This window comes from Athene noctua, chromosome 11 (genome assembly GCF_965140245.1).
Source record: "Athene noctua chromosome 11, bAthNoc1.hap1.1, whole genome shotgun sequence".
NCBI lineage: Eukaryota > Metazoa > Chordata > Aves > Strigiformes > Strigidae > Athene > Athene noctua.
The window spans coordinates 24,846,146-24,858,568 of NC_134047.1; the positions used below are offsets into that span (position 1 = coordinate 24,846,146).

The 12,423-nt window shown below is 55.3% G+C and overlaps 1 protein-coding gene across 2 annotated transcripts in view; it reads left to right on the plus strand.

Annotated features, from left to right (window-relative positions):
* OPHN1 (oligophrenin 1) overlaps positions 1 to 12,423 on the plus strand; it is a 57,699-nt gene that overhangs the window by 25,166 nt on the left and 20,110 nt on the right. For both annotated transcript variants that reach the window (XM_074915565.1, XM_074915566.1), the window contains exons 5-11: positions 5,953 to 6,054; positions 7,032 to 7,142; positions 7,861 to 7,965; positions 8,921 to 9,050; positions 10,291 to 10,391; positions 12,099 to 12,190; positions 12,313 to 12,391. In XM_074915565.1, coding sequence (XP_074771666.1) covers positions 5,953 to 6,054; positions 7,032 to 7,142; positions 7,861 to 7,965; positions 8,921 to 9,050; positions 10,291 to 10,391; positions 12,099 to 12,190; positions 12,313 to 12,391 — 720 coding nt within the window. The remainder of the gene's footprint in view (positions 1 to 5,952; positions 6,055 to 7,031; positions 7,143 to 7,860; positions 7,966 to 8,920; positions 9,051 to 10,290; positions 10,392 to 12,098; positions 12,191 to 12,312; positions 12,392 to 12,423) is intronic.

Sequence of the window (12,423 nt, forward strand, 5' to 3'; positions counted from 1 at the left end):
TGCCCCAGCTCAGCAATGGAGATGTTTTGGAGAACACTTGGGGCTTGGATTCGGCCCAGCCCATCTGGAGCCTTTGACGTTTAATAAATACAGGATTTGAGAAGCGATACTTGATCACCATCCTGCCCTTCAGAATGGGCCGTACGGCGGTGCGTGGCGATGCCGGCTGCCCGCGCTCTGCCGCCCGGCGCAGGGGAGGCTCCGGGCTGGGCCACGGGCCGCTGGGCTGCCAGCATGGGGAGGTGCCGGCCCGAGAGAAAACCCCCTCCCCGGGGATCTGTCTGCACCGACCATGGGGCCAGCCCATGAGTAAGGAAGAGTCACGGGGGCAAGGTCAAGCTTCTTTTTCCCTCTGTGTTTATGGAACACTTAAAATCAAGAGGGCAACGGCCTGCAAATGTGAAGATGACAGTATTAAAGTGTCCTTCAGGCTGCTTTCTCCTCGGGTGACCCTTAAGGCGTGCAAGGATTACTTTGCCCGCAGCCGGGAGCGCTCTCAGCTCCCAGAGCTGTGCCGCCTCCCGCCCGCGGGTCCCCTCCGGAGCTGGCTGCTGCTGTCCCAGCACCGTCGTGTCTCGGTGTGCCCGGTGCCGTAGCCCCGGCGGGGGGGAGCTCCGGGCGCTGGCACGGATTCACCCGGCAGCTTCCAACCCTCCTGCTGCCGGCGCGGGTGCTGCGGGTGGGGGCGTGGGGCGGCGACTGCGGCAGGACGCTGCTCAGGAGCAGTTAAAAGGGGTAAAAGGATTCGTTTCAGGTGGCTCGGAGGTCTTTGTGGTAGGGCTTCGGGTTTTGTTTCTTACAAACAGGAGCTGCAGAGGTGTCGGGGGCAGAGGGCTCTGCTCCCACGCAGGAGCTCACGCCCCAGCGCCTTTGCGGGAGCGCCCGTGCCCCGGGGATGTGCGGGGACGTGACGCTTCCTCCCAGGACGCCCTGCGGTTTCGGGGTGAGCCCCAGCCCTCCCCAGAGCCCTGACTCACCTCCGAGGCTCTGCTGACAGGAGCCCGGGTCCCGCCGGGCTGCGTTCTCAGGGCCTCGCCTCGGGCATGAAGCTTCCCGGGCTTGGCGGGGCTCCTGGTGTCGCTGCCTCCCTCAGCAGAGGCGTGAAATACAAATGAGGCTCCTCACAATGGGGCTCTGTCAGCGAGGGCTCCCTCTCCGCTTCGGCCCTGCCTCCGCTGACTGGCATTGCCCGACTGGGCCCTTCCTGATTTACACCAGGGAGAGAGAGGCTGGGGCCAGGCTGTGGAGCAGACCCGAGACATGACACAGAGAATTTGTGCCCTCTGCTTCGTTTCCCATGTGTTGGCAGAGTCGCCTTCTGTGAGCTGTTTTCTGTTCTCTGCGAGAGATGCTGAAGCCAGATAGGAAGAGCCTTTGAATCGGGGCTTTGTGGTGGCTCTGGCTGGAGGGCAGCCAGCCGGGCCGGCCGAGACATCTGAGCCTGCACTAACCCCTTCTCCCGGGGCTCAGCGGGGTCTCCTCGGTCGGGTGGTTGCTCCCGCGCAGGGGAGCCCCCGGGGCGTCACTCACAGCCGCCCCCTCCAGCCCCCTTCCCCTGCTCGCCGCAGCCCCTGGGGTTGTTGCTCTTCCCAGGACCCATCGGTGAATGTTTGTATGTGTAGACATCAAGAATAAAAGCGGAGGATCCAGGATCCCCTGAGCTGACCCTCAGTTTTTCAGCCCTGGTACCTTACTCTGCCCTAAAGCTGAAAGGGCAGGTCAGGGGTGAGGGCGGGGGGTGCAGCTCCGATCTGGTGCGTGTGTAAAGGGCCCAGCGTAGTCGAAAATGCTGCGAGCTCTGCTCGGGGGTTTCGTTAAAATCCTTGCAGCAGTCATTAAGTTTAGGAGGATCTGAATAGAAAAAGTTTCATTCTGATTCCACTTCTTTTTTAAAAAAAAAAAAAGAAACAAAAAAGTCAGAGAGGAAAAGCTTGTTTGGACTCATTGTAAGCTGCGGGAGGAGTGTTTACTATGCTCTGGGATGCTGAATAAACGCTGTGTTTTTCAAAAAGTTCTTACATAGCAGAGCACATGTATTCCTGAAAGCACTTAGTTAATTCTGTTATTAATATTTCATCAATAATAATTTTAAAAGAAAGGGAGGGCGGTAACTGCTGCTTGCTTTCATCTCTGTGGGAGTAAGATGTGAGGAGCATTTGAGAGAGCTTTCTGGGTAAGGGGAGAAAATAAGTTAAATTGAGTGAGGTTTTACAGAAATGCTCTTTCTACACCCCTCAACAGCATTTTACTTCATGGAAATTATCTTTTCTTCTATTAACTGCTGACGCATCATAAAAATTAAACTCAGGCATGAAGTATTTTTTTCCATATGAATATATTTCTCCTTTTCCCATTTCTCCTCACACCGTTTGCCAGAGGAGGCTGCAAGCCGCAGCAGAACCAGCCGCGTCTCGTGCCTCCAGCTCCTCTCCAGCAGCCGCTTGCGACTCCCCCAGCCTGATTTGGGGTTTGGTTTGTTCAGCCCCTTTCTCGAGGGCTGGGAGCACGTCGCCTCTGTGCTCGTTCCTGGCCCTCCGTGAGCGCGGTGCCTCCGCTCCCACCGCCGCAGTTATTGTTGCCGTCATCAAAACGGGGCACCCCGGGGTGGGAAAGGCAGCAGAAGCAGATTCGTTTGGTAGTTACAGGCTTTCAAGTTGTGGTGTTTCCCGGGCTCGGCTCGGAGCCCCGCCGCGGCTTTGCTCAGAGGAGCAGCGGGCTGAGCTGTGCGGGCAGGGGCAGTGCCAGAGCGCCCGTGTCCCACCCTGCCCGGCCCGCTGGGGGCTGACCCTCCGCCCAGCCCCCGGTGGCGCCTTCCGAGGTGGAGGCTCCCGATTCTCTCCGGTTTTGCTGTTCTTGAAGAAGAGAAGCAGCCGGGCGCCACGCCTGCAGCTCGCTCTGCCTCTTCTCCCACCGGCACTTCAGAGGCTCCTAATGAGCAGGTAACGGTTAAGGGGGAGTTTTGGCACATCCGTTCGCCCCTTTCCGCCCCAGTCCTCGGCTGCTCCTGCTGTGGGCTCCGCAGAGCTCGCCGCGGGTGCCGGATCCACCTGCGCATCCCCGAGGGCTCGGGCAGCGTCTGCTGCACCCCGCGCGAAGCTGTGGCAGAGCACCCGCCCTCCCCACAGCCAGGTGGAACCGCCTCGCTTCCTCCTGCCCAGCAAATAACTGAAAGTTGGGTGGCTTCTTGGACTTGGCCAATCTCAGTGGGAAGGTAATGCTGTCCTTTGCTGAATATTCATGAGGAATTAATTTGTGCTCATGTTTCCAGATTGTGCTTCAGTCTGGGTGTTTTTTTTGTGTTGTTTTCATCTTGGCTTGCTCTGTTCAGCAGCCAGCAAGCTGTTAGAAGCCTTGGCTTGACAATCAGGAGGGATTTGTAGTTCGTCCTTCTGCTTTTCAGTTCTATGTTCATTAGCCCGAGTGGGGAGTGATTGGCAAGCCCCCTTTTAGTGGCCAGAAGTGCCGTTGTGCTGCACTGCTCTCCACACGGCAGGAACCTTCCCCATCCCTCAGTCCCGGGGAGAGCCCGGGGCTCCGCACCCCCCCGCGGGCGCTGCCGGAGGGGGGCACTCCCCGAAGGAGCTGCTCGCTGGCCCCTGGGCTCCTGCTGCAGGAGAAGTTCTTCCACTGCTTTTCGTTTCTTCCCACCCACCTCTCTGCCACAGAGATGACCCTCTGCCGCGGGGCACTGCCTGGGTGAGCTGGGGCAGAGCTCTGCCTGGGTCCCGGCGCGTGGCCAGCCCTGCAGCCGTGGTCCTGCGGCCATCTGCACAGGCACCGTGGCCACCCACAGTGGGCTCGGTTTCTCCTCGTATTGGAGGTGGAAACGAGCCTCGGCTCCCAGCTGCGTTAGACGAGGCAACTCATGGTGCAGACAGGCGAGCTGGAAGTGTGACCTTACGGCCACGGTCACTGCTGCTTCGCAAACGCTTTTGCCTCTCTGGGTTCGGGTTTACTTCTCAGGGCGTTAGTCACGAGGGTGGTGTTTTGTTTTGACAGTCCTTCCTGGCCGCGGCTCCGCAGCTGCAGTGCTGCTTAAATTAGGTTTCACCCTTGGAGGACTCTCTCCTCTGGATCTGATAGGGATCTCTTTTTATTCCGTGGCATGAATTTGCTAACGCAGAGTTGCAGTATCCCTGACGTTGCAGAGGATGAGACCAGAAGATGCACTTCCCTTCGGGGCTCTGGTAATTACAGGGTCTCTGGAGGTGTAATTACGGCTGTAAAAAGGTTTGCTGGTCTAAGCCTGCCCTTCTCCAGACAGTTCACTGCGAGCAGGGATAGTCAGGTCGGTGTTTTTCCATAGTAATTGTGCTTTCACAGTAGCAGCGTGCCAGGATTAGAGAAACAGGGCGCTCTTGGGGGCAGAGAAATCCTTTTTGTAGGAAGGCAGCAGAAGGGGCCGAGAGGAAAGCAGGTGTGTGGGCAGGGGGGGACTGTGCTGAGCCAGAGGACGGGCATGGGGAGCCCCCAGGCATCCTGCTGTGGAGGACACCCCGTTAGACAGACTGAATAGTCCATGCGGGTGGAATGGGGGGGGCAAAACTCAGTGGCAGGAGAACTGACGAAAGACAGAGAAAGGGCTGTATGTAGGAAACGCAGCTTCAAACTTTGCGGTCGCTGCTGAATTCGTGAGGAGAATAACTCACATCCCCATGTCTGGCAGAGTCCGTCTGCTCTGTTCCGTGGTGTGTGTTTGCCTATTCACGAACTTCTGAATGGGGGCAAGAGAATGGGATTTCAGGGCTTTTAGGAGATAACTGTTGAACGATACCTTTAATTCCTCAGGAGGCTGGGATTTCCGAACGCTGCTTTCCACTTTCGTGAGCTGTCAGAAGCGAGGCGGAGGGTTTGGGCCTCCCATGCGTACCCTGTAGTATGTGTACGCTGGTCATCGCTGCGTGGGCCTGGCATTGAGGCTGCTGCCAGCCTGGAATTCCCTTACTTTAGCAATTTAGCTGCCTCTCAGCAGTCACTGATGGCTCGGTTGCCATCGGATGTGGGTGTTTCTCAACCTGGCTTCTCGTCACGGTTGTCTCCTGATGGCCACCGCAGTCAGTGTGAGCGAGCAGCCTGGTTCTCAGCTCCGCTCCTCCCTGCCTTCTCTCTGGCTTTCTTTCTTAAGTGTCTTAAGTGTCTCTTTTTGCTCTCGTTCCAGACATTTACCCTTTCAGGTTTGCCAGTGCAAACCCCTCTGTTATAGTAGTTCCTTCACAAAGTCTTTTTTCCTCCACAAACCAGCCGGCACGTGGCGTTTGCAGGCCTGTGGTGGGCACGTTGGAGAGGCACAGTAGGTCAGTGGGAACCAGACCGCCCGCCTGCGTGGGGCGGGGGGTGTTGTAAAACAGCTCCCCTGGGCAAAACTCGGGTACGTTCTGGCTGCAGGGTTTGTGGTCTCTTTCCTCCACGGCTAATAGAGATGATGACTTCCCTCCCACGTGTTGCCCTTCCAGTTTTCTGCTTTCATTCTGATGCTTTTCAAAAGCATGTGATAAAAACTTCAGAACAGAAAATTGCCAGACTCCTGAAAATCTTTCCTTATCTCAGACACGTCTTTGATGTTAAAATGTTTGCCCAGTTGTTTCTGAACTGTGTGAGCAGCACGTTAGCGAGTGGTGAACAGGTTTTTGATGTATTAACACGTCTCAGGTCTACCTGGCCCTGAAGAGATTGAGAGGGGGAGCAGTACCTCGTCGCTGGGGCTCTTGCCACACTGTTAACACAACAGAATATTTCAAGTGCCACGGGCATTGCCAGGGTTGGTCTTGAGGCATAACTAAATCTGGTGTAGGCAACAGGCTGTGAAAGCAGGGAAAGTGTCCTCCTGCTCTCGCGGGTCAGCCAGAATATTTCCATGGGAACACTGAATTGCAGGAGAGGTCTTGGTGTTGTTGCATGTTCTTATCTGGAAAATGCCAATAACCGGTTCTGCTTCAACTCTTGCATCTACAGGAAAGGAAGAAAAAGTTTGAGAAGGATGGTGAGAAGTTTTATTCTATGCTGGATCGCCATTTGCACTTGTCTTCCAAAAAGAAGGAATCCCAATTACAGGAGGTGTGTGGGGGATTTTCTTCAGAGCTGGGTCCAGAAGCAGCACCACCAGCTGCACTGAAATCATCCCTTTCAGTGACCAGTTGAAACTGATAAGCACTTAAATCTACCCAAAGCCTAGGTTCTCTGGATGAGACCAGGGAAATGGAGATTTTAGTTCTCCTTAGTGTGCTAAACGGTCGTGGTGGCTGCGTGCATTGTCACCTCTCCTTCTCACCCTCACAGTACAGGGCAGTGACCAGTTTTACTGGCACAGCGGGGCCTTGGCCACCCTTTCACCTGGCTTGGCGAACTGACCTGGCTGAAAAATGACTGGTTATGAGTATTTTTGCCAGCCGAGCTTCCTGCCTAGCTCCTGGAGTTTGCAGGGGCGGCGGGCAGAGGAGGGGGGGACCCTCCCAGCTCATGCTGCTGCCAAACACATTGCAGTGAGAAGGGGAAGCCCCGGCTGCTCCAGCCCACCCAGAGTACCTGAATCAAATCAAATCTGTCAAACCGGTTGTCAGATCACCCTACAAGCATCTTTGCAAGGCAGAATCTGTGTAAGCTGTGGTAACACAGCACTCCGCCTTGTCCCGCCCGGGGCTGCAGCTCTGCATTGCTGGTTTCGGGGCGCAGCTGGAGTCAGGCGAGAGGCTCGTGGCAGCGGCTGCGTCCCCACCGGTGCAGGGCTGCGGGTGGGGAAGGAGCTCCTGCTAAAATAACAAAACGCGCCTTGGCAAGGGCTTGTCCTTGCAGAGGGGGTGAGGTTTGGATCCATAAATGAAAGGGAGGCAGGAAAGGGCAGAGCGGAGAAGAACGGCCGATGTTGTGTTCTCTGGCTCTGCACAAGGTGTTCAGAACCCAGACAGGGCCCCTTCGGGCGGCGCGGTCTGCAGGGAGGACAGAGCTGTTTGTGGGCTGACAGAGGAACGCTAGTCAAATATTGTCAAGCTAGATGTGATGTATTTTCTTTTTTCACCTCTCCCTCTTTCTTCCAGGCTGACCTTCAGGTTGACAAAGAGAGACACAATTTCTTTGAGTCCTCCCTCGAGTATGTGTACCAGATCCAAGAAGTACAGGAGAGCAAGAAATTCAGTATTGTTGAACCGGTAAGAGCTTCCTTTTCTTTCAGGCCTTGTTTGATGCTCAGATATGCTGATCTGCTGGCAGTCGCAGGAAGGGATGAGTTGCCAGGTTGGATCCAGCCCTGGGGAGTCCTGTGATGGAGCAGGACTTAACCTTGCACGCATGGATTGCTGCAGTTTAACAGCCTCGGTGGTGTTTGCTGGAGCACTGTGAGGCCAAAGACTTGTTTCTCATGTCTGTAAGTCAACCCTGAGGAACAGGCTGGACGGTGTCGGTAGCTGGAGGTCTGGCTATGAATTACCTTGGTCACCTTGTGTTTGGTAAGCATTAGCTGTCTTCAGAGGGAGGGAGCTGTTATCTGGCACAGGCTGTTATCTGCTCCCAGCTGGGGCTGCCTACAGGGACCCTGCCCTGGCCGGGCGGCTCTGCCCTGGCGTCGGATGCAGGCGAGCGTGGGATCGTGCTGGTCTCGTGGACAAGCAGGCTGCAGATCTGCTCGTGTTCTCCCAGCAGGGTCCTTCATTTCGGGTGTGTTTTATTGAGACAGATGTGTGGGTGGTAGACCTGGGCTTTGGGGACATTGTGGTGGATAAGTCATGCAAAGACTTGCATCACTCCAAAACCATAAGAAAGAAAAAAGAAATAAATTGTGTATGTAATTTCTGAAACCCCGCTTCCTGTCTATCTTTCCTCTGATTAAAAATACAGAAGTTTAATCTGTGTCCTTTTCCTCCTTTGCAGGTGTTGGCTTTTCTCCACAGCCTCTTTACTTACAACAACCTGACAGTCGAGCTCACGCAGGATTTCCTCCCTTACAAACAGCAGCTTCAGCTCAGCCTGCAGAATGTGAGTCCCTGCCCAGCTGAAGTATTTTTTGCATGTGACTTCCATTCTCATTTGTATTTAAACGCCTCTGGTGGCAATGATTTTTCCATGCAAAATAGGCTGTCCATGTTTGCATTGTGGGAGGTGCAGATAACGTTATTTCCGTCTCGGTTCACTTGTATTTTCTCCTCCTGCACAAGAGAGTCAGCAGGTGCTATTACAGGGTTTGTCTAGAAGGGGCTGCTGCAGTTGTATCCTTTAACCTTGCGCATAAACAAGCCAGAGAATTTCTTCCAGTTTCATGATTCTGAAATTGTGCACGTCTTCTGAAAAGGCCTCCAATCTCGATCTTAATGGCATCATGCTCCTCCGCTGGCAAAGTGCGCTCGTGGGGTAAAATCCCTGCATCCTGTTTCTTTTACCCTCCCCTCCATGGCTGCCCCTCATCCCCGTGGAGCAGCAGCCACAGGTCGGTGCCAAGCTGGGATTGCTGCTGGCTTGTTAATTGGTCTGAGTGGTGTTCTGTAAAAATGCCTTGGTTTTGTACCCCGTGTTGACATGGCTCTTTACAAATGATTTCATGCCAAGCAGTGTAGCACGATCTGAGGGATCAACGCCTTAGTTTTGTAGAACACGCCTGTTACCTAAACAATGGTGCAAAGGGGAGTTCAGGTGCTTCCTTCTGCTCCACCTAGCCTTAAAATGGGCTACATCTCTTTTACCAAAAGAATGGGTGTCCTCCCAGGCCTGGCTCCTCAGCACCCACACGGTGTGTTAAACCTTGTCTCTTCAGTCATCTCTGAGAGTCCAGTTGTTCCTGCAGCTGGAGTTCTGTGAATTTGTAGAGTGTTTTCTGCCTTCCGTGCATTGGGACTGATCCATTTCCTGCTGGAGCACCTAAAATTTGACCAAGAATACCTGAAGCTTGCTCTTCGCTCACATTCACATGTGCTTCTTTTTCCTTTTCTCTTAACAGACGAGGAATCATTTCTCCAGCACGCGGGAGGAGCTGGAAGACCTGAAGAAGAGGATGAAGGAAGCCCCTCTAACCTGCAAGCTCCCTGGGCAGCCGACCATTGAGGGCTATCTGTACACTCAGGAGAAATGTAATGGCTTTTATTTGTGCCTGAACGCAGTAGAGAACACGTGGGCCTGTGCTGCCCTGCCCGGGGCCGCTGCCTGGGCTGAGCCCAGCCCCGTGCTGCACTGCCCCAGGAATCACCAGCAGCCTCAGCTGCCAGCTTTCTCAGGGGTGGCACAGCACTCCCTCCAGTTTACATGAGCCATGTAAGCAAGGGGCTAATTGCCCTATGCTCAAATTAGAGGAGATTTATTCCTCAGTTGAGGCGCTGGAGAGAGCAGAGCTCTGGCAGATCACACCGTGGCTGTGTCCTGCCCGGCTCCCCTCGCACAGCCTCTCCGAGGGCACCTGAGCACAGCTTGGGCGGTAACCAGCGCTGGGAGTTAAACTGCTGAGACCGAAACCTGCTGTGGTTCTGCGCAGAATCCAACCAAACCAAAGTCAGTCTTTCACAAATACTGTAGCTTTCCATGGCCACGCAAGCATGAACCCTCAGGAGACAAAAGCCTCTGTGCAGAGCCTCTGAGTCTACAGACAGCTTACTCTTGAGCAGTTCAGTTTTGGATGATAGATAGAAATGTATTTATATTTGTATTTATATGGATATTTATCCTGCCTTTAGAAGAAAACAGATAGTAGTTTTAGATCACAAGCAAATGTTGCATGTTCCTGCATGCCAATGGCTGTTTGCTGCCTCCGTGTTTCCCCTGTAAAGCGAGTGCAAGGAGAGTTGTTCCTCCTGACACTGCAACTTAAATAAAATTACCAAAAAAATGCCAGTTGAAGTATTTCATATAAAGGGGTTCAGGTAAGACAACAAAGAAAAGTGACAATCAATCTAGTGTGATATAAATAGGAACTTTAGAGTGCTTTAAAGATGCTGTTGTCTTTACTGCCAAGTTTTCATCAACAGGAAGAAATAGCAGTCTGTGTGTGAAAGAGGCATTCCAGACACGTAGGATCCTGCCAGTGTAGCTCTTGGCTGGGCTTGGCCAAACCAGCCTGGCTTGAGCCCAGAGTCCCACAAATGCCCTTTCACCAGCCGCTGTTTGGGAGGGTGCTGGAGGCGGCTGCTACCCCACGCTCCTCTCCTCCTCCTCCTCCTCCTCCTCCTGGCTCTTGCCCACGGAGACGCTGGCGCGGAGGGGGAGGTATCCCCGCAGGGCCGGTGGTCTGGGTGCCCAGGGGCAGAGCCAGCTGGGCCTCGCCAGCTGCGCCCAACTGCGGCACCATCCCTGACTCCAGCTTCCCGTGTGTTTCTGCAGGGGCGCTGGGCATCTCCTGGGTGAAATACTACTGCCAGTATGAAAAAGAGGCAAAAACCTTACGGATGACGCCCATGGACCAGAAACCGGGAGCTAAGCAAGTGAGTTGGTTTCTTGGAGCAAGGTCTGCAGACATCAACCCAGCCGTGGTATCCTGGGCCAGTGGCATCCTGGCTTGTGTCAGCACTGGCGTGGCCAGCAGGGACAGGGAAGGGATCTGAGCCCTGGGCTCGGCACTGGGGAGGCCACCCCTCGATTCCTGGGTTCAGTTTTGGGCCCCTCACCCCTAAAAGGCCATTGAATGACTCGAGCGTGGCCAGAGAAGGGCAACGGAGCTGGGGCAGGGTCTGGAGCACAGGTCTGCTGGGGAGCGGCTGGGGGAACTGGGGGGGTTCAGTCTGGAGAAGAGGAGGCTGAGGGGAGACCTCCTGGCCCTCTGCAACTCCCTGCCAGGAGGGGGCAGAGAGGGGGGGTGAGTCTCTGGAGCCAAGGCCCCAGCGCCAGGCCCCGAGGGAATGGCCTCAAGCTGCCCAGGGCAGGGTCAGGCTGGCTCTGAGGAAGGATTTCTGTGCAGAAGGGGCTGTTGGGCGTTGGAATGGGCTGCCCAGGGCAGGGGGGAGTCCCCGGGATCCCTGGAGGGGTTGAAGAGTCGGGCTGAGCCAGCGCTGAGGGATCTGGGGGAGTTGGGAACGGTCAGGGGGAGGGTCCTGGTTGGGCTGGAGGAGCTGCAAGGGCTTTTCCAACCCAGATGGTTCTGGGACTCTGTGATCAGCTCTCACCTTCGGTCCGGCCATGTCATCTCTCTCCATAAGCAAACAGAGGTCCACGTGCCCTGTCCGTGGCCGGAGAGGCCGGCCCTGCCCTCAGAAGCAGCAGCCTGGCAGCACCGTGCCCTGGAGGTGCCGGCAGTGGGCCGGGTCCTGCGGCTGTGGCGGGGCTCCTGGCCACGGAGCAGAGGGCTGGGCTTCGTGTCCCACCTCATCGTCACCTCTGAGGAGAAGCTTCTCCTCCCTCTCCCCCGAGTGACCCAAAGCCCTGCAGGGTTTGGCAGCAGAGGCGCAGGTTCATGCAACACGAGCGGTGCTGGAGCGGTGCTGACCTGCAGGTTTGGCCTAGTGTGCAATTTCTGTCTTTCTAGATGAGCTAATTTTATATTTATCCCTGCAAATGGGCAGTGAAGCTGCAGCCGGTTTGCACGTAGGCCTCTGGCAGTGGCTGCGAGTACTTGAATTCCTGGAGTTACTGACGAGCACTTCCAAGAGCAGCGTTTCTCTGCCTTCGTGTGTTCGCACGGTCACTGGTTTGTGATTCTGATTTCTGTTCTCAGAACCGGTGTGTCGTGTGAGCGGGGCCAGGGTTAGGAGAGGAGGAGAGGGCTGCAGTTGCAGCTTTTTCCACAACGTGTTTTGTGTGAAGCTGCTGGGCCTGTGAAGGCTGTGGATAGCTGATAGAGGAGGAACCAGCAGTGTCAGACACCGGGCGAGCACAGCCCTGGCCTCAGGGAGCGAGCGGCTGCCGCCTGGGGTCTGTTTGTAGTCCCCCTGCTCAGCAGGGACATTGTGCTTCTTGCTGAGACGTTGGGTGCCCGTTCGTGGGGCAGTGCTGTGAAGTCCAGGATGTTTTGTGGCTCACGGAGCCTTTGATCTGTCTTTGCTGGTGCCGGGAAGGCCCGTCCATGCTGCTGGTGCCGTCGGCGCGGCAGTGCACCCGTGGGAGCCTGGTGCTCAGCGGGCAGTCCGTGCTGGTGGCTGAGGAACCCCAAATCTGTGGTTCTTTGCTCTAGCCTTGGCTTTCGTTTTCTCTCCCAGGGCACCTTGGACCTGACACTGAAATCCTGCGTAAGGAGAAAGACAGACTCTATAGATAAAAGGTTTTGTTTTGACATTGAAACTAATGAAAGGTGAGATGCTTAGTGTGAAATGGCCTCCAAACCCTGTAAACCTGGATGAAATCGCTCCTTGTGTTTATTAAAACCGACTTTTGCTTTGTTTTCCTCCCTGTCCCTGGGCGAACTCTGTGCAGGTCTGGGACCATCACGCTGCAGGCGCTCTCGGAGGCCAACCGCAGGCTGTGGATGGAGGCCATGGACGGGAAGGAGCCCGTGAGTGTTCCCGCAGCTGCTGCCCAGGCGCG